The sequence below is a fragment of the Podarcis liolepis genome, assembly GCF_965112155.1.
Source record: "Podarcis liolepis genome assembly, chromosome: 14".
Lineage (NCBI taxonomy): Eukaryota > Metazoa > Chordata > Lepidosauria > Squamata > Lacertidae > Podarcis > Podarcis liolepis.
Genome location: NC_139569.1, coordinates 39855567 through 39873727, shown reverse-complemented (window position 1 = coordinate 39873727; position 18161 = coordinate 39855567). Strand labels below are relative to the sequence as shown.

The 18161-nt window shown below is 45.7% G+C and overlaps 1 protein-coding gene and 2 long non-coding RNA genes across 3 annotated transcripts in view; all 3 read left to right on the top strand.

Moving 5' to 3' along the window:
• Positions 1 to 18161, top strand: part of LOC310693718 — a 101945-nt gene that overhangs the window by 68126 nt on the left and 15658 nt on the right. The gene's annotated exons all lie outside the window — the stretch shown is intronic.
• HOMER2 (homer scaffold protein 2) overlaps positions 1 to 18161 on the top strand; it is a 98503-nt gene that overhangs the window by 64780 nt on the left and 15562 nt on the right. Inside the window, exons 4-7 of the mRNA XM_083475951.1 lie at positions 6582 to 6674; positions 7772 to 7908; positions 11926 to 12082; positions 14089 to 14199. Coding sequence (XP_083332077.1) covers positions 6582 to 6674; positions 7772 to 7908; positions 11926 to 12082; positions 14089 to 14199 — 498 coding nt within the window. The remainder of the gene's footprint in view (positions 1 to 6581; positions 6675 to 7771; positions 7909 to 11925; positions 12083 to 14088; positions 14200 to 18161) is intronic.
• LOC310693707 lies at positions 8756 to 11873 on the top strand. Its single transcript, XR_014519350.1, has 3 exons — positions 8756 to 8826; positions 9223 to 10461; positions 10820 to 11873. It is a non-coding gene; the product is annotated as an uncharacterized lncRNA (long non-coding RNA).

Sequence of the window (18161 nt, the reverse complement as noted above, 5' to 3'; positions counted from 1 at the left end):
AGATGGAGCCTAGGTGCCGGTAGATCCAGGCGAATTGGATGTCGTAGGAATGATTTATTACTTTGGGAGTCTTCCTATTAGAGACCCTTTTAAACTAGCAGTAGTAGCTTGGTGATGAATAGCCCAATGGTGTACACAATGTGCGCTCTATTTGTTGAGCTGGTGCTCTTGTCAAAGAATCAGAATAATTTTCCCAGGCTAGAAATGAGTCACTTATCAGGACAGATAGTTGACATTTTTAAAAAAGAACTACTCACCATTAGTGTCTCCGGATCGTATTAGTTCACTAAACGTGATGCCCTTGAACATTCCACAACTTTCTCATTAATCTTGTCCTCCATAGCCTTGAAGGCTATAGGGCATCAGATGTTCGATTAGAGGCCATGTTAACAGAAGTCCCAGCTGCTGCCTCAAACAGCTAAAAGTGGTGGCTGTGTTTGTCAGCCAGATGAAAACATGGTGTAGACTCCTCATACTTCTGGACTCTTTCGGAGGGAAGAGCCACAGTCCTTTTTTTGTGACAAATATGCATTGGGACAGACTTCCTTTGTTGCTGTCTATGGCAGCCATTTTCGGCGACTGAGTATTCCATAGCAGTGTCCACGTTCTGCTCACCTTTAGGCTGGACCATCTACAACAAGAGAATACTGTATTTTTCGCTCTATAGGACGCAGTTTTTCCCCTCCAAAAATTGAGGGGAAATGTGTGTGCGTCCTGTGGAACGAATGCAGGCTCCTTGGCTTTAGCGATAGCAACGCTAAGCCTCCGAAACGCAGAGGGAACGCTCCCTCCACGCTCCGGAGGCTTTGGGTTCCTTTTGCTGAAGCCTGGAGAGCAAGAGGCATTGGTGTGCACCAACCCCTCTTGCTCTCCAGGCTTCAGAGATAGCTGCCTGAAGCCTTCCGAGCACAGCGCAAGTTCCCGCTGCATTCTGGAGGCTTCAGGTTCCTTTCGCTCAAGCCAGGAGAGTCTTGCTCTCCCAGCTTCAGCAAAAGGAACCCAAAGCCTGAGGAGCGCAGCAGGAACTTGCGCTGTGCTCAGAAGGCTTCAGGGATAGCCGCGCGCAGCCCCTCCGGCAGGGAGAGGCTGCACGCGGCTATGGCTAAAGAGGAAGCCAAAACAGCGCATGGGATGGATCCTCTGCCTGGTTTCCTGTCGCCTCACTTCTCGCAGTGAAGGAACCACCAGAAGGCCCTCGGAGCTGGACCTCAGTGTCTGGGCTGAATGATGGGGGTGGAGACACTCCTTCAGGTATATATGGCCAAAGCCGTTTAGGACTTTAAAAGTCATCACTGGAGGCAATTCTTCGTGTACCACCTCCACAAGAGGTCCAGAGGTCGGCAACACGAGAGTGGGCCATTTTCTGCTGTGGCCCCCCGCTTGTGGAATGCTCTCTCCAGCAAGGCTCCCCTGCCGCCTTTGTTACATATCTTTAGGCACTAGGCAAAAACAGGCTAATTAAACCATCTATGGACTTTTAATCTCTCTGTGTGGGGTTGCTATTGTTTTTATTTGCTATTATGGTATGTATTTTTGTTTTTTTTTTTTTTAATATTGTAACCCGCCCTGTGATATTTGGATGAACAGTGGTACGGAAAATAAATAAATACAGTTTCATTGTTGCGTTATTTAGCTACTTCTGACAGATCCTCAGCATAGTCTGCTACAGTTGTGGACATCTTCCTAAGAATCAATGCAGTGTCCTTCAGTTTGCCACCTGCCAAAGAGAACCTTGGGGGAAATAACCATTGTTCACAGGAACTCTGCTGCGGGTGCATGGAGCATGCTTCGAATCTGGTTCGGTCTGAAATGTAGCATTCTTTCCATCTACATTTTCAATAAGTGGTTGTTCCAGTTCTTGTGATCTGCAATAATTTTGTAATTGTCTTGAGAGTAGAGCTGTATTTCCCCCCCCAAAGCGTTTGCTCTAAATATTAGGCACTTAACCACCCACCCACCTGTATTCAGCAGTTTTCTTCCTTTGATATTAACAATGTAGATAAAGCAAACTTTGGGTCCCCTCACCGCACCCCTGCTTCTATAACTGAAACTAAATCAGGCTGGGAACTAGTTCTTCCAAATGGATCCTTTGTACTTTCCCATGTATGTCTGCACCATTATGGATTGTTGCTTTTCGTTTGGGGTTCCTGGGGTGCCCTGCAGCAGAATCCTATACTTGTCCCAGTGAGTTCAGTGGGGCTTACTCCAAGGAAACTCTTTCTCCTCAAGTTCCCTGAACAGTTCTGCAAGCAGGTCAATGATGAACATCCATGTGAAGAAATCCAAAAGACAAAATTGGAACCTCAAGTAAAGACTATGGGTTGGATCTACTCCTGGGTAGTTCCACTTGGATCCCTAATGGGACCCAAGTTATGATGATAAAGTACACTGAGTTCAATGGGACTTAATTTCAACTGGCTTAGTCTGGAGGGTCTAGCCTAATACTGCTTTCTCCGCAAGTGTGTCACAGAACTTAAAGAAGCCCAAATTGAAGGCCAAGCCACTCAAGGACCTAGTTCACACGTCACAACAAACCATATTTAATGGTTTACCATGCATGCACCTGTCTCACTGCTTTGCACTAATGTGTGGAAGAAAGAAACCCTGGTCCCCAGCTTAGTGTTACGCCCAAACCAGGGATCATGGTTTATTTCATTCAAACAAACTAGAGCAAACCTTGGCTGCAGACCATGGTTTGTTTTGTTGCTGGACAGACTGGGATCCCCAGTTTGAACATAATGCTAAGCCAGGCATAATGCTTTCGTTCCTCCTGGCAGGAATGGGGAAGAGCAAAGGTGAGAAGATCAGAGCATTGACCATAAACCATTAATTGTGGCTTATGAATGGGGCCAATGTTGTTGGTTTTTTCTACTGTATTTTAGGGCCATGTAAATTGGCAGAGTGAGAGACTAAACAGTCAGCTGTGAACCTCCCAGTCTTTTCCCAGGTTCCAAAGAATAGTCCTTTGCTCAGTTCGTTCTCTGTTCCCCTTGGACTAAGCTTACCATATGGGTACCTTGCAGCTCACACTCTTTCAATCCTCTGCATTTTCCTTTCTGAAATTCCCTGAAAGATTCCCCATGCCACCTCCATAAGAAAATAGGCACAAAGCAGAATTCTAGAGCAAATGCATGCACAGACATTATGCACCTTCTCTGCTTCTATTAAATTATTTTGACTTGCATTGGAGAAGTGGTCTTTGTTCTGTAGTTAAATATCTATAAGGAAAGGCTGCCTTGAACCCAGGTCCGAACCCAACATTCTGCTATGCCACGCTGGTTCTTAGGCCACACTGTAGATTTTCAGCACTATTCTAGCACTTTATCAATCATGGGTTCCTATGAAGAATCCTGGGAACTGTAGTTTAAGTGTGCTGAGAGTTGTTAGTAGAACCCTATTCCCCTAGTGGAGCTACAGTTCCCAGAATTCTCTGGGAAGAGGTGCTCTTGTTAAACCACTCTGAAAATTGCAGCTCTGCCAGGGGAACCGAGGTTTCCTAACAACTCTCAGCACCCTTAAACTACGGTTCCCAGGATTCTTTGCAGGAAGCCACAGCTGTTTAAGTTGTTATGCTGCTTTAAATGTACGGTATATAGTGCAGATATGGCTGTAATCCCAGCACTGCTGATGGGAAAACGTCCATCGCCACCACTCCCAGCTTTGGAGCTGTAGGGCAGGCTGTGCGGTACGTGCAGTTCAATCCTCCCAGTACTTCCTCTCCACTCCCTGCCCCTTAGCACCTGCCATCTGAAGCAGCTGCTTCATTTGGCCTAATGATAGGGTTGGCCGTGTCAGCGCTCCTGCAAGAGTCTGAAGCTGCCCTGGAAACATATATGGCCAAAGGGGAGGGAGTCATAGCTCAGGGACAGAGCACATGCTTTTCATGTCGAAAATGCTTTGTATGTTCAGTCCCTTGTATCTCAAGCTGGTCTCCTGGCTTGAGATCCTGGAAGCGATTTTCAGTGTCAGGGCATGCGCAGAAGCGATTTCTGGTATCTGAGTGCAAAGATGCGATTTCCACTGCCGCTCAGCGAGTCAGCGAGTGGTTTAGCATAGCGCAGAGGGGACTCACCGAGCGGGCAGCTCATGGGCCAGTAAAACGGTCTTCATGGGCCGGATCCAGCCCATGAGCCACACGCTGCCGACCCCTGTCCTAGAGTAACTGTGAAATAACTTCAAAAAGTAGGTAGTGTAATAACTGTAGTGATAGTGTAACAGCATCAGAAATTTGTGATAAACTTTTAAGGATGATGTGCTCTGCTCTTATGAGAATTGTTTATATTGCTCCGCACCATACATTTAAATAGCATTCAGAGTGCATGGTTTTCCTCAAATAATGATGGGAACTGTAGCTTGTAACCGTGCTGGGAATTGTAGCTCTGTGAGGGGTATACTACAGTTCCTAGGATTCTTTGGGGGAAGTCGTGACCGTTAAGGTGGTAAAAAGGTGTTTTAAATACATGGTGTGGATGTGACTTAAAAAGATACCCCACAATGCACAAATAACAAACTTTTGTCAATGTGGATTGCTGTGAATTAATTAAAGCAGCAATTTCCCGATTTATTTATTTTTAAACAGAGAGAAGCCCACCACTGTTGATCCCTCCAGCTACGTCAGAAATTATTCTTCTGATTGAGCCTTAGTTTACCATTTGGGAAGAAGTAAATTACAGTAGTAATGACATGCTGGTCCACAGGAATGAGAAGGAGGATGTGGCAATAACTGTTAATTGGACTTCAGTGTCATTTATGAATGTGCCTGCATGGGATTGCAATGAAGTTCAAAGGTTTTGCAAACAGTTTTTGATATAGGCTCAACTTCTTAAAGCTGTAGCTTTCCCTGCTGGCTTGCATCATTAAATCCCACACAAAGCAAGAATCATAAAAATTTCATGCAGGCTAAATGTCAAAATCTGTGGAAGACTTATGCAAGATGGAAACATGTGATTCTTTCTGGTCTTGCATTTTTTAAAGGGGGTGGATTCCTTATCCAGATCAGGATTCTGAGACCCTAAGCATTGCAGGGATAATATTATCTTATTTTATTTAATGAGAATTGTGCAACCTTAAGGTAAGTTGTACAATAGGACATGCATTAGTTAGGCTTGTTGGATTACTATGGGACGACAATAATGAAATAATGGATCTGTATTCTTGTTGCTCCCTAAACCCAGCAATAAATTTTCAACATTTAACAGCCTCACATCCATTATTTTTATGATGTCTGAGGCCAGAGGTTACTGTAAGGCTGACAGCCAAATTACATTCATGGTCAGTTGCAAGAATTTATTAAGGCTCTTTCCTCACATACACACATACCCCAAATGTGCTCTCAAATGATTATTTGTCATTACCTGTCACTCCGCCTCAAACCATCACAGACATTTCTCTTTCATTAAATTGACGTTTCAAGAGCAGAATTGGGAGTAGACACCACACCCAAGGGTGGGAGCAGGAAATTCCCCTTCTATTCCGCATCTTATTTGAACCTTTAATTTTCCCCTTGTAGGATTGAATGGGCGGTGGTCTTTAGATCAGGGAGAGTATGAAGCACAGCTTCCCACAGCACTGTTGCATCAATCAAATGTGGACACACACCCCCCAACATGTTAAGAGAAAGGGAGGGAAGGGCAGTTCTAAATTAGGTTGCATTGCATATATGGAGAGTTTTAGAATCAGTTTTAATACAGTGTTTTTGAATTGACTGCATTTTAACGATGCAGTACATTGCTTTGAGCTCCCAGCTGGACACAAGGATGGTATAGGAAACAAATAAATAAATAGATATGTTATCTTGCATCCTGTGTGATTTGGCTCTAATTTTGACCTTCTATAAATCAGAATTAGCCAAGTGTGCAGCTAATCTGTGGGGAAAAGAGATCTGCCAGTGTGCAGTGTTACACAACTGGAGCTCTGGTTGAGGCTCTCAGCATCCAGATGTTAATGGTGTGCTTTCTGCAATCGTCTCCGGGCCACATTTAAATGTTATCTTAATTATGCAGCTTGCAGCTATATATCTTTTTGCGTACCCTTTGTTGTTGCTGCTGAATTTTTTCCCTTTCTCCTTTTTTATAACTTAATTCATTTGTAACTGAATACCAATAAAATGCAAATTAAATATATATATTAACAGCCATAGGAGAGCCTGATTTTTACTGGCCTGAGGTTCCCCACCAGACCTCATTGTATAGAAACAAAACTAGAACCCCTCCACCTCAATTTCTGATTCTTTTGGATGCCCCCAGAGGAATACCTTAAAGCTCACTTTTCTCTATGCCAGGGACGTCCAGCAGGTAGATAATGATCTACTGGTAGATCATGGGGGGTACGTTGTAGATTTCGGTAGATCGCGGAAAACCCACCCCCCACCCCAAATATATATATTTTTAAATAAAAGCTCAACAGCTTTGGTAGATCACTGCCAGTTTTTTTATAGTGGAGTAGATCTCAGTCTCTTGAAAGTTGGACATGCCTGCTCTATGGACCTTCATAATTCATGCAGGCTAATTTAAAATCAGTTAGAGTAAGCTGTTATTTGCGGCTGTCCTAATGTAACACTTTGCTTATGTGTTTATGCTCAGTTTGCAGAGAAATTTCAAGAGGTGAAAGAAGCTGCCAGACTGGCAAGAGACCGGTCTCAAGAAAAAACAGAGACTTCTAGCAATCATTCCCAAGTAAGTGGTTTATCTGAATGTGGAATATGGGAACATGATCTCGTTGATTTGAAAATGGATTTTGTGAAAGAGAAGAGCAGTTGAAAATGCTACCCAGGGTCAGCTTCAGGTGAGTGTTAGCAAAGAAGTAAAGTATTTTAACAGCAGCAACGAAAATGATTCTTGGCGATTGCTTTTGGTGGATCTGCTTGCTTGCTTGATGCCTACTGGCCCAGGCTGATGGCAGATGCCACATACAGCGGATGAGCTGAGAAAGCTGTTCCTGGACTGTACGACTTCTGACCTTAGGTAAAGAGAGTCACATGTTTGGCACGGTATCCTTAAAAAAGGCATCTCCAGAGCTCCCTTCATTTGCACTCATAGCAGGGAGAATTCAGAGGTGAGGGATCTTTTTTTCTGTTTTCCTAGAATGTTAAGGTCTGCAAGCGAGAGCCAGTCACAAAATGGTGAAGCCAGTTTTACCTGCACACTGGAATGCATACAAATCTACCTGTAAGTTTCCAGGCATCAGTGCTTCTAACACAACCCTCCAAAACTGGCCCACATTGCTGAATGAAGACATATGGCAGCCAATTAGTACTCTCATTTGACAAGCAAGGGACACTGATGTTAAGAGAGAAGCAATTAACGCAAGACCAGCCATGATAGATTTTTTTTTTTACTTCAATTTTTACTTGAACTTGTTAAAGCACTGGTAGGCAGAGACATTTTGAAATCTACTGCAAATCACTTAGAAATCTACCAGTAGATCCAAATCTACCTTCGGCCTGCCCCTGAAATAGAAATTGTTGCATCTTAAGGAGAAGAATTTGGGCCTAGCCATTTCCCAGCCTGGCTTGAAAATCTTTGCGTACGGATAATTTTCCAATAGCATTCAAAGCTGAGGTGATACAGTCCAGGAACAATTTTTCCAAGTGATCCGATTGCGTTGACCCGCCCTCTGAAATACAATGACCGTCCTTTCTTGCAGAAGGTGTTCCCTCTGGGTCGTTTGGAAGATGGTGGGGGCGCCTGCGGGGGTTCTGCGCTGTAGCACGCTGAGAAGCAGCAGGCCTTTATCGTAACAATTTTTTTGGTTTGCGGAATGCGTTGTGCAGGAATCAGGCCGCGAAACTCCGTGTTCTACTCGGGCGTCCAGCGTCAATGGAACGGACGATGAGAAGGCGTCACATGGTCCCTCAGATGCACAACTGAAAACAGAGAATGACAAACTGAAACTTGCCTTAGCCCAGAGGTGAAGCTGCTTTCATGACTACATTATTGTTGACTATTTGTTGGTCCCTGCGTTCCCAGGCCAAAAAAAGTGCCCATGCTTTTTAGTGGGAGAGTACTTCTTTTGTACTAAAAGTGGGGGCTGGGCTATTAGGGTGAATGGAGTGCTGCCCACACAACCTCAGTCTGCCCTCAGCCAGTCACTGCCTACAGTGGTGCCCCGCAAGACGAATGCCTCGCAAGATGGAAAACCTGCTAGACGAAAGGGTTTTCCGTTTTTGAGCTGCTTCGCAAGACGATTTTCCCTATGGGCTTGCTTTGCAAGATGAAAACGTCTTGCGAGTGTTCCGATTTTTCCCCGCTCCCCCCCTTTTTCTAAGCTGCTAAGCCGCTAATAGCCTTTTAGCCGCTAATCTGCTAAGCCTTTAATAGCCGCTAAGCCTTTAATAGCCGCTAAGCCTTTAATAGCCGCTAAACCGCTAATAGCGCTAATCCGCTAATAGGGTTGCTTCGCAAGACGAAAAAACCGCTAGACAAAGAGACTCGCGGAACGGATTAATTTCGTCTTGCGAGGCACCACTGTACTTACAAACAGTCAGGGAAGTGGCTGCACTCTGGCTCCCCCTACTGTTGGTCCTCCCTGCTTTCCACCCTGTCTGTCCCAATTAGCACCAACAGCCATTTCTTAGGGCAAATCCACACCACATTTAAAGCATGGGAACTGTAGTTTCCCCTCACAGAACTACAATTCCCAACACCCTCAACAACACAGAGTTCCCAAGTTTCTTTGTGGGACGTCATTTGCTTTAAATGCGTGGTTAGATAGCAAGCAGGAGTTGAGAGCTAACTTTATCCTATGGGGGTTGGGGGGCTCTGATTTGACGTTGAAACTCCCTGCTGAGATAACTTGTCTAGTTCTCTTGTTGATATTCTTCTACCAGTGAAGGAAGGTGAGGACAGGTGACCTCACCTAGGCCCGAAGTCACCCCCCACCAAAGCAGGCTCAAAGCTTCTCAAAGCTTTTCAAAATCATTTTCTCAGCAGCTAAGCATCAGAAACATTCCGCTTGCTGTAACTAAAAAGATTGCAACAAGGTAGAGAACAGAGCCCATTGTCTTCTCAGGCCTTTCTCAGAACCACATTGCAACTTGCTTTCTCTCCGGGAACCATGCCAAAGCACAAGAATGAAACAACTGGAACACACTGAAACCCCCTCACCCCCTTTCCTGCCAAGAGTCCACAATAGTCCCAAGACAGCTTCTGTACATGCTCAGGAACCTCAACATGGGGCAGGACTCCTGAGGGAGGAGAAAGGAGGAGGGAACTGGAACACCAGAAGGCAAAAAACCTCTTTATTTAAACAGGTGTTTGGCCCACCGAGCTGATTGTTTTTTCCTGCTTCGCTGTGTTTTAATCCATTTTTAATTTAATTTTGTTTTTAACAGGCTGCTCTTTTAAATCTGCTACAACTTGCTTTTTTATATGGTTTTTATTATGATATTGCCTATTTCTTAAGTGGATTGGTCATTTTCTGTTCTGGACACCAGTAACTGACGTGTTATAAACTTAGCTCTGCAATTCACATAATACAAGCATGTCTTACAAACATGTTTGGATAAAGTCGTGCCACATTATTACTGTGGTAGCAGCACTGTGTTAATATAGGTATCAGGGTAAGTGTCCAAGCCCTCTAAGCATAGAACTAGTAACTTCTTAAACCTATTACCACCCTCTTTTTTTTCAAATTGTCAGTTGAAAAATAAAATAAAATCCCACCACCATTCCAACCGTCAGTTATCCTACTTTTCCTTCAAGGAGCTTGAGGTGACACATGAAGTTCTCTTCCCTCTCTGTTTCATCCTCACAGTAACCCCGTGAAATGGGTTAGGCTGAGAGATTATGACTGGTCCAAGGTCAACCATAGAGCTTTTTGGCTGTGTGGAGATTTGAACCCTGGTCTCCCAGGTCCCAGTCCAATCCCCTAACCACTACATCACACTGGCTCACTCCATAATAATAATAATAATTTATTATTTATACCCTGCCCATCTGGCTGGGTTTCCCCAGCCACTCTGGGCGGCTTCCAACAAAATATTAAAATACAGTAGTCTGTCAAACATTAAAAGCTTCCCTAAACAGGGCTGCCTTCAGATGTCTTCTAAAAGTCTGGTAGTTGTTTTTCTCTTTGACATCTGGTGGGAGGGCGTTCAGGTATACTGGACCGAGGCCGTTTAGGGCTTTAAAGGTCAGCACCAACACTTCGAATTGTGCCCGGAAGCGTGCTAGGAGCCAATGTAGGTCTTTCAGGACCGGTGTTATGTGGTCTCGGCGGCCGCTTCTAGTCCATGCTCCTTTCAACTCCATGCTCTAACTTAAACATTCCCTACAGTGGTGCGCAATGTTGTTGAACTCCAGTTCCCACAATCCTGGCCACTGCCCATCCTTGCTGAGACTGATGCGAGTTGGGAGCTGGGAACATCTGGAGGTTCCCCATGTGGCAATCTCCTCCCCTGCCCTTTTAAACCCAGGCCCACCCAAACATGGTCAAACCTGTTGGAAGCCAAAATCAAATACCGTATTTTTCGCCCTATAGGACGCACTTTTTCCCCTCCAAAAATGAAGGGGAAATGTGTGTGCGTCCTATGGGGCGAATGCAGGCTTTCGCTGAAGCCTGGAGAGCGAGAGCGGTCGGTGCGCACCGACCCCTCTCGCTCTCCAGGCTTCTCAGACCTCTCCGCAAGCAGCGGGAGCCAGCGCTGGGCTCCCACGGCTTACAAAGAGCTGCCTGTTTGTGGGCTGGGGTCGGGGGAAGCTCAGGCCGCCCCAGCCCCGCGCCTGGGGGAAAAATAAATTTTCCCCCTTTATTTCCCCCCCCAAAAAACTAGGTGCGCCTTATGGGACGGTGCGTCCTATAGGGCGAAAAATACGGTAAGTAGGAGGTCTATTGTGATCCACCAATACTAGAGCAATACAAATAGTGCTCTGTGCGTGAGAGAGAGAGACAGAGAGAAGCTTTTGGGTCACTTTTGTGCCTTGTTTTGTTTCGCTAAGAGGCTTTATACCTTTATGCTGTTTAAAGAGGATAAGAGAAGTTTCGCCACGCCACATGTATTTGTCCTGCTGGAAGGATTTAAAACAATACCGATACTGTTCTTGGACACTGTTACGCCCTCAGATGTATTTATGATATTGACGAGAGAGGTGTTTAACAGTCAGCCTTCCATGAGAGAGATTTTCTAGTATTAAGAACAAAAGACTTCCATGAGAGAGATTTTCTAGTATTAAGAACAAAAGAAGAGCGTAAAGGCCATTTACTCTAGCACCCTGCCGCCACAAAGTAGGTGTGCAAAGTGTGGCCAGTCCAGTAAATTGCCCGTGTGAAAGCAGCCAAAATGGCACGTGTTTTCTCTTTAGGAAACTCCCTGGTTCCACGACTGCCCAAAATAAATGGGTTTGAGTAACCCAGTTACGTTTGCAGTTTGGGAATATGCTTGGAAGGCTGGACATAGCAAATGGATATAAATTTACAAGGTGACAGTGGGAATTGAGAAAGTATGGATATTTCATAATGACAGAGCTTACGAGTTATATAAGGATGCAAGAAGGGAGACAAAAAAAAATACAGTCTTTTTGCAGAACTGGAATAGGTTTGTAGAAGATTAGCATAATAAGGGCACACAATTCATGAGGTATAAAGTTTTTTATTTGACCTGCTGCAACAATAAATATGAATATGAGTAATATTAACCAAATATGAAGGTATTATACCATGAACAGAGCTGTTGTATTGTAGTAAACTTGAGTGTGTGTGTGTGTGTGTGTGTGAGAGAGAGAGAGAGAGAGAGAGCACGCTGGAATATGTGTGTGTGATTAATCTTAAAAATGCTTAATCCATCCCTGTTAATCAGGATTATGTATATTTCAAACTACTTCCCCCTCCCAGTTCTGAGGTATTTTATATGCTGCATATCTGGTCTATAGAAAAAACTAAAGAGAAATCTCCAATGTTTGTGTGATTCCCCACCCCCCTTTCTTTTAGCTCCTCCAATGTAAAGAAATGGGAAACAGAACTTCACAGTCTTAGGGAGAGCAATGCCAGACTGACTTCTGCACTCCAAGAATCTGCAGCCAGCATAGAACACTGGAAGAAGCAGTTTTCCATTTGCAAAGATGAGAACGATCAACTTAGGAGCAAGGTATTGAATGCAGCAAATTGAAACGGTGGTGCTTTACTAATTTTATTAGTCAGAAAACATGCCAGTGTGCTGTCCTGATTAGATGAGGAGTGAGGAAACTTCTCCAACCCTGAGGGCTGCATTTCCTTTTGGGAAACCTTCTCTTCTGAATGATGGTTTGGGCAATTTACAGAGGCAAAGCTTCAATGGTACCCTGGACAGCTCCAGGCAGGGCTCAGGGCGAAGGCTCCAGAAGAGGAGACATCAGATGTTGCTGTAGCACCAGCAGCGGCTAGTCAGGGGGGTGGCTTGAGGAGAGGGCATGTCCAAAGGAGGGGCCCATGGACCTGAGAGTATTGAAGTACTGGACAAGAACTGCAGGGTCCTGAGAGTTCCTTGGGAAGAGAGATTTATTGTTAAACCATTCAAGGAACTACAGTAGATCCTCTAGTTCTGTACCGCTCTGGATATGTAACTTTCGGGTTATGAACGCAGCAAACCCAGAAGTGTATACTTCTGGGTTTCGCCACATGCACGCATGGGCAGAAGCGCTAATCGCGCCATGTGCATGCGCAGAAGTGGTACGTCTTCCTACAGACTTCTCGGGTTGCGGACGGAACCTCCAGAATGAATTTAATTCATATCCGGAGGGTCCACTGTATAGCTCTGTGAGAAGAACAGGGGTCTTAAGCATTTGTGGTAGCAAATAAATTGGTTCTTACTCCGGGATGAATATTTTAGTATCTATACTTAATAGCTAGCCTATGGATCCTGGTCCATAACACACCTTGGAGGTAGATCCATTTACTTCACTTATGTAATGCATTGGCAACTTGCAAAAATTAAATTTGAGAACTTAAAATGCATTTTAGGCAGTATAGAAATCCTGGTGCTCCTTCATGCATACCTAGCTGTGCTGAGTTGCCCTGGGATAGTCCAAAAATTGCTGGAGGGAGAGGTCAAGGCACAATCATTCCTGTCTACTAAAAACTGATTTGCCCAATATTAGATGTACCGGATGTAAATATCAGGGGAGAATAACAAAAAGGTATAAACTTTGGAGCAGTCCAGGAATAGTAGTGTGCACTGCCACTAAATAATATGGTGCGGTATTTCACTGTTACCGCATTTTTCGCTCTATAAGACGCACCAGACCATAAGATGCACCTAGTTCTTGGAGGAGAGAAAAAAAATATTCTGAATCTCAGAAGCCAGAACAGCAAGAGGGATCACTGCACAGTGAAAGCAGCGATCCCTCTTGCTGTTCTGGCTTCTGGGATAGCTGCGCAGCCCGCATTCGCTCCATAAGACGCACACACATTTCCCCTTACTTTTCAGGAGGGAAATAGTGAGTCTTATAGAGCAAAAAATACGGCAATAGACCCACACACTCCTGGCAGAAGTTTATTGACAGCAGGGTTTTTTTGGTTTCCATCAATGCTACTTGTAGCAAGAATCCCACAACACTGAACTTGATTTGTGGGGAAAGGCAGCTTTGCTCAGTGCTGGGAGAACTATGCAGAAATGAGTTCTTTTTTCATTCATAAGGACCTGTACCTTGAACACACTGGCTGCATTTGGATGATTGCATCTTGGCTTCATAAGCTGGCCTATACACAAGCCTTTTTGCTGTGGTTGCAGCCTCTTTGCTTCTCCCTCCAAAGCACATTCAAAGAATACTGTTTCCCTCAAGGAATTCTGGGTTTTGTAGTTTATCCCTCAGAGTTACAATTTCTAGCAACCCTTAACAAACAAGTGCTTTAAATTAGTCTCTAGCTGTTTTTGGACTACAACTCTCATCATCCCTAGCTAGGTCAGGGATGATGGGAACTGTAGTCCAAAAAACAGCTGGAGACCCAAGTTTGGTAAAAACTCTGCTCTAGGCCTTCCCCAGCCCCTTCAGCAACCTGCTGCTATCTCCTAATTTTCCTGCAACATTTCCATTATTTAAAAACGTGAAAAGCAAATGATAAATATTTGTAGTGGATTGGGAACTCAGACTGGCTCCTTTCAACCCTTCTTTAAAGATTGACGAACTGGAAGAGCAGTGCAATGAAATAGATAAGGAGAGAGAACGAAATGCGCAGCTGAGCAGGCGCCTCCAGGAATTGGAAACGGAGCTGCAAGACAAGGAGCTGGTATGTAAAACAAAGAATGGTAATGAAGTGCTTAAAGCTGCGGACATGCAGCCACAACATCTTTGGGGAATCAGTCCGCTTCCACAGTACTTGTGAAACAAAAACATAGAAAACCTTAATGCAGATTACTTTAGAAGCTGAGCAAGCCCTGGAGGCTTTGGGCACAACGACATGACTGATGCTCCGGAAAATGCCATGGGTTCCTAGCAAAACATTAAGCTTTTGTGCTCTGTCTGTTTTACCTTGGGACCTTATTCTCATTTTTGTGTGTGTGTGTGTTCTGTTTTAATGCAGTAACAAAAGCTGGACAAATTTTTAAGTTGGGTAGAATGGTTTTTGTTTTCTAAGTGAGCAAGCTGAGCCCTCCTGGGGAAGCTGGAAGGGTTAGATAACCCACAGGGGCAGGTAGAAGTGATGGTTGGTACCCTTCTTAAGGTACGCGTATACTGCAAGCTTCCTCCAAAGAACCCTGGGGATTTGTCCTTTGAGAAATGTGTGAGGAAGGTGTTTTTCTTCTACGCAGAGGAAACCAGAGAGACACAGTGTGATACAGCAATTAGAGCAGGGGTCAGCAAACTTACTGCGCCTCAGGCCAGTGTCTCCAGTGCCGATCGTGCGGAGGGCAGGGAAGCACGTGCACACACTATTTCCGGCACACTTCTGGGTCGGAGGAGCACCGGAAATAGCTTGTGCGCATGTGCACGGGCCTCCTCGGACCCAGATGTGCACCGGAAATAACGCGCATGTACAAATAACCCTTGCTCATGCTCACAAGCTATTTCCAGTGCTCCTCCGACCTGGAAGTGGGCAGCAGCACAGCGCCGGTAAGAGCGGGCGGCAGCGGTCGCCGCGGGCTGGATAAATGAGTCCCTCAGGCCTTATCCGGCCCCCGGGCCTTAGTTTAGATTTAATATCCCACTTTGTAACTACCCTAAGGAGTCTCAAAGTGGCTAACATTCTCCTTTCCCTTCCTCCCCCACAACAAACACTCTGTGAGGTGAGTGAGGCTGAGAGACTTCAGAGAAGTGTGACTAGCCGAAAGTCACCCAGCAGCTGCATGTGGAGGAGCGAGGAATTGAACCCGGTTCACCAGATTACGAGTCCACCGCTTTTAACCACTACACCACACTGGCTCTCTGGTTTGGAGTGTCGAACTAGGTACCCAGGAGACCAAATCACCACTTGGCCTTGAAGCTCACTGGGTGGTCTTGGGGCAGTCACTGGCGTCTCAGCCTAACGTACCTCATAGAGTTGTCAAGCTATTCCAATCCAACAGTTACCCAGTGTTGGAAGACATTTGTATAGATCTCTTGAAAGCTGTTGCGCATTGTATTAAGTCTATACCAAAATTTCCTGCTTGGTTTCAACTCCATCTGCTCAATACAAGGGACAAAACAAATGGAGCATAGAATTGTAGAGTTGGAAGGGATCCCAAGGGCCAACGCCCTGCAACACAGGGATCACACCTAAGGAATCCCTGAGAAGATGGTCATCAAGCTGCTGCTTCAAAACCTCCTATGAAGAAGAGTTGACCACTTTCTGAGGCAGTTTGTTCCACTGCCAAGTAACTCTTACAATCAGAAAGTTCTTCCTAAAGTTTAGTTGGAATCACCTTCCTGGTAATTTTAATCCACTGGTTCAGGTTCTGCCCTCCGGAGCAGGAGAAAACAAGCTTCCCCCATCTTCCATGTGACAGCCCTTTAGATATTTGAAGATGGCTATCCTTTCACCTCTCAGTCTTCTCTTCTAAACATACCCAACTCCCTCAACTGTTCCTCATAAGGCTTGGTTTCCAGCCACTTTATCATCTTGGCCAGCCTCCTCTGCATATGTTTCCCCTTGTCAATATCCTAGATCAGTTGGTAGCGCATAGAGAGCCAGTGTGGTGTAGTGGTTAAGAGCGGTGGACTCGTAATCTGGTGAACCGGGTTTGCGTCTCTGCTCCTCCACATGCAGCTGCTGGGTCACCTTGGGCCAGTCACACATCTTTGAAGTCTCTCAGCTCCACTCACCTCACAGAGTGTTTGTTGTGGGGGAGGAAGGGAAAGGAGAATGTTAGCCACTTTGAGACTCCTTCGGGTAATGATAAAGTGGGATATCAAATCCAAACTATTACTACTACTACTACTACTACTACTACTACTCTTCTTCTTCTTCTTCTTCTTCTTCTTCTTCTTCTTCTTCTTCTTCTTCTTCTTCTTCTTCTTCTTCTTCATCTTCATAGACTAGATGACCCTTGTGGTCCCTTCCAACTCTACAGTCCTTAAACTGTGGTGCCCAGAACTAGACTCAGCATTCCAGGTGTGGCTTGACCAAGGCAGAATAGAGCAGGGACAGGGGTGGCACTGTCTGTGGACAAACGCCGGCTCCCTCAGCCTGAAAGCGAGATAAGCACCGCAACCCCATAGTCGCCTTTGACTGGACTTAACTGTCCAGGGGTCCTTTACCTTTTACCTTACTCCAGGTGCGGCTTGACCAATGCAGAATAGAGCAGTACTAAAAGATATTACCCTTTTCTGTGCTGAAACAAGGCCTAAGCTGGATGCAAGGCATGGCTCATGCTAGGGGCAAGTCAAGGCAAGGTAGGGCAGTGCTTGTCCTGTACTCTAGGAATCCAGAACTCTGATACAGTGCCACATCCTCAGACCAGAGAGGCTCTGGCTGTACAGGTTCATTGGGAAGCAGCGCTTCTGAGGCTGTCCCTGTGTGACCTTCCCCTTCTTGTTCAGAGTACTCGACTCTTCCTCACCTGCAGAAGAGGAACCTGACTCCTGGTCCCTGACAGACAACTGCATTGTACTGAATTAACAGCTGTCTGGAAAACTTGTTGGGGCTGTCTTAGATCTATTCCTTCTTGTTTCCCCACCCGCCTCTCCCTGCTTTCAGCAGCTGCAGCTGGGAGGAAGATTGACATCTTAGGATAATGGTGACACAGCGCAAAACACACACACAAAAAAACCTTCTTGTTGTAGCATGCATATATTCATTGAACTGGAATAAGGGATTAAGGTGGCTTGATGGGGCCAAGGCAGAGACACAAATAGAGTTTAGTTTTGGAATTTAAAGGTAAAAGGTAAAGGGACCTCTGACCATTAGGTCCAGTCGTGACCGACTCTGGGGTTGCGACGCTCATCTCGCTTTACTGGCCAAGGGAGCCGGCGTACAGCTTCCGGGTCATGTGGCCAGCATGACTAAGCCACTTCTGGCGAACCAGAGCCGCGCACAGAAATGCCGTTTATGTTCCCACCAGAGTGGTACCTATTTATCTACTTGCACTTTGACGTGCTTTCGAACTGCTAGGTTGGCAGGAGCAAGGACCAAGCAACAGGAGCTCACCCCATCGCGGGGATTCGAACCGGCGACCTTCTGATCAGCAAGTCCTAGGTTCTGTGGTTTAACCCACAGCGCCACCCGCGTCCCTTTTTGGAATTTGCACACACACACAAAAACCCCAATTAGTTTCTGGGTTCAGTTCAGCTTGGTACCACGAAACCTTAAGGACCACCCATCCACCTTATCAACCAGCCCAGACCCTGCAACACAGGCAGGCAGTCCACGAAGCAGTCTGAAGCAAGATGTGGGAGGGCATCACCCTGAGAGGAGGAGGAGCAGAAGCCACTGCTAATAGCTGGGGCTGCACCTCCTGTCACCTCTCCACCAGCAGCAGTGCCACCACTCCCCACACCATCATGCTTCCCCCCCGCACAGGTGGAGCTGGCCGCGCATAGCTGTCAACTTTTCCCTTTTCTTGCGAGGAATCCTATTCGGAATAAGGGAATTTCCCTTTAAAAAAAGGGAAACGTTGACAGCTATGAGCTGGCGCCCCTGCTGCTACCTTCTGACTCTTGCCACTGCTGGGCACCTGGTGGTTGGCTCCCAGGTCTTGCCACTGCCAGGCACTCATTGCTCCTCAATGCTTTCCACCTCCACAACCCTGGAGGCTGCAGCAGCATGCTCAAGTG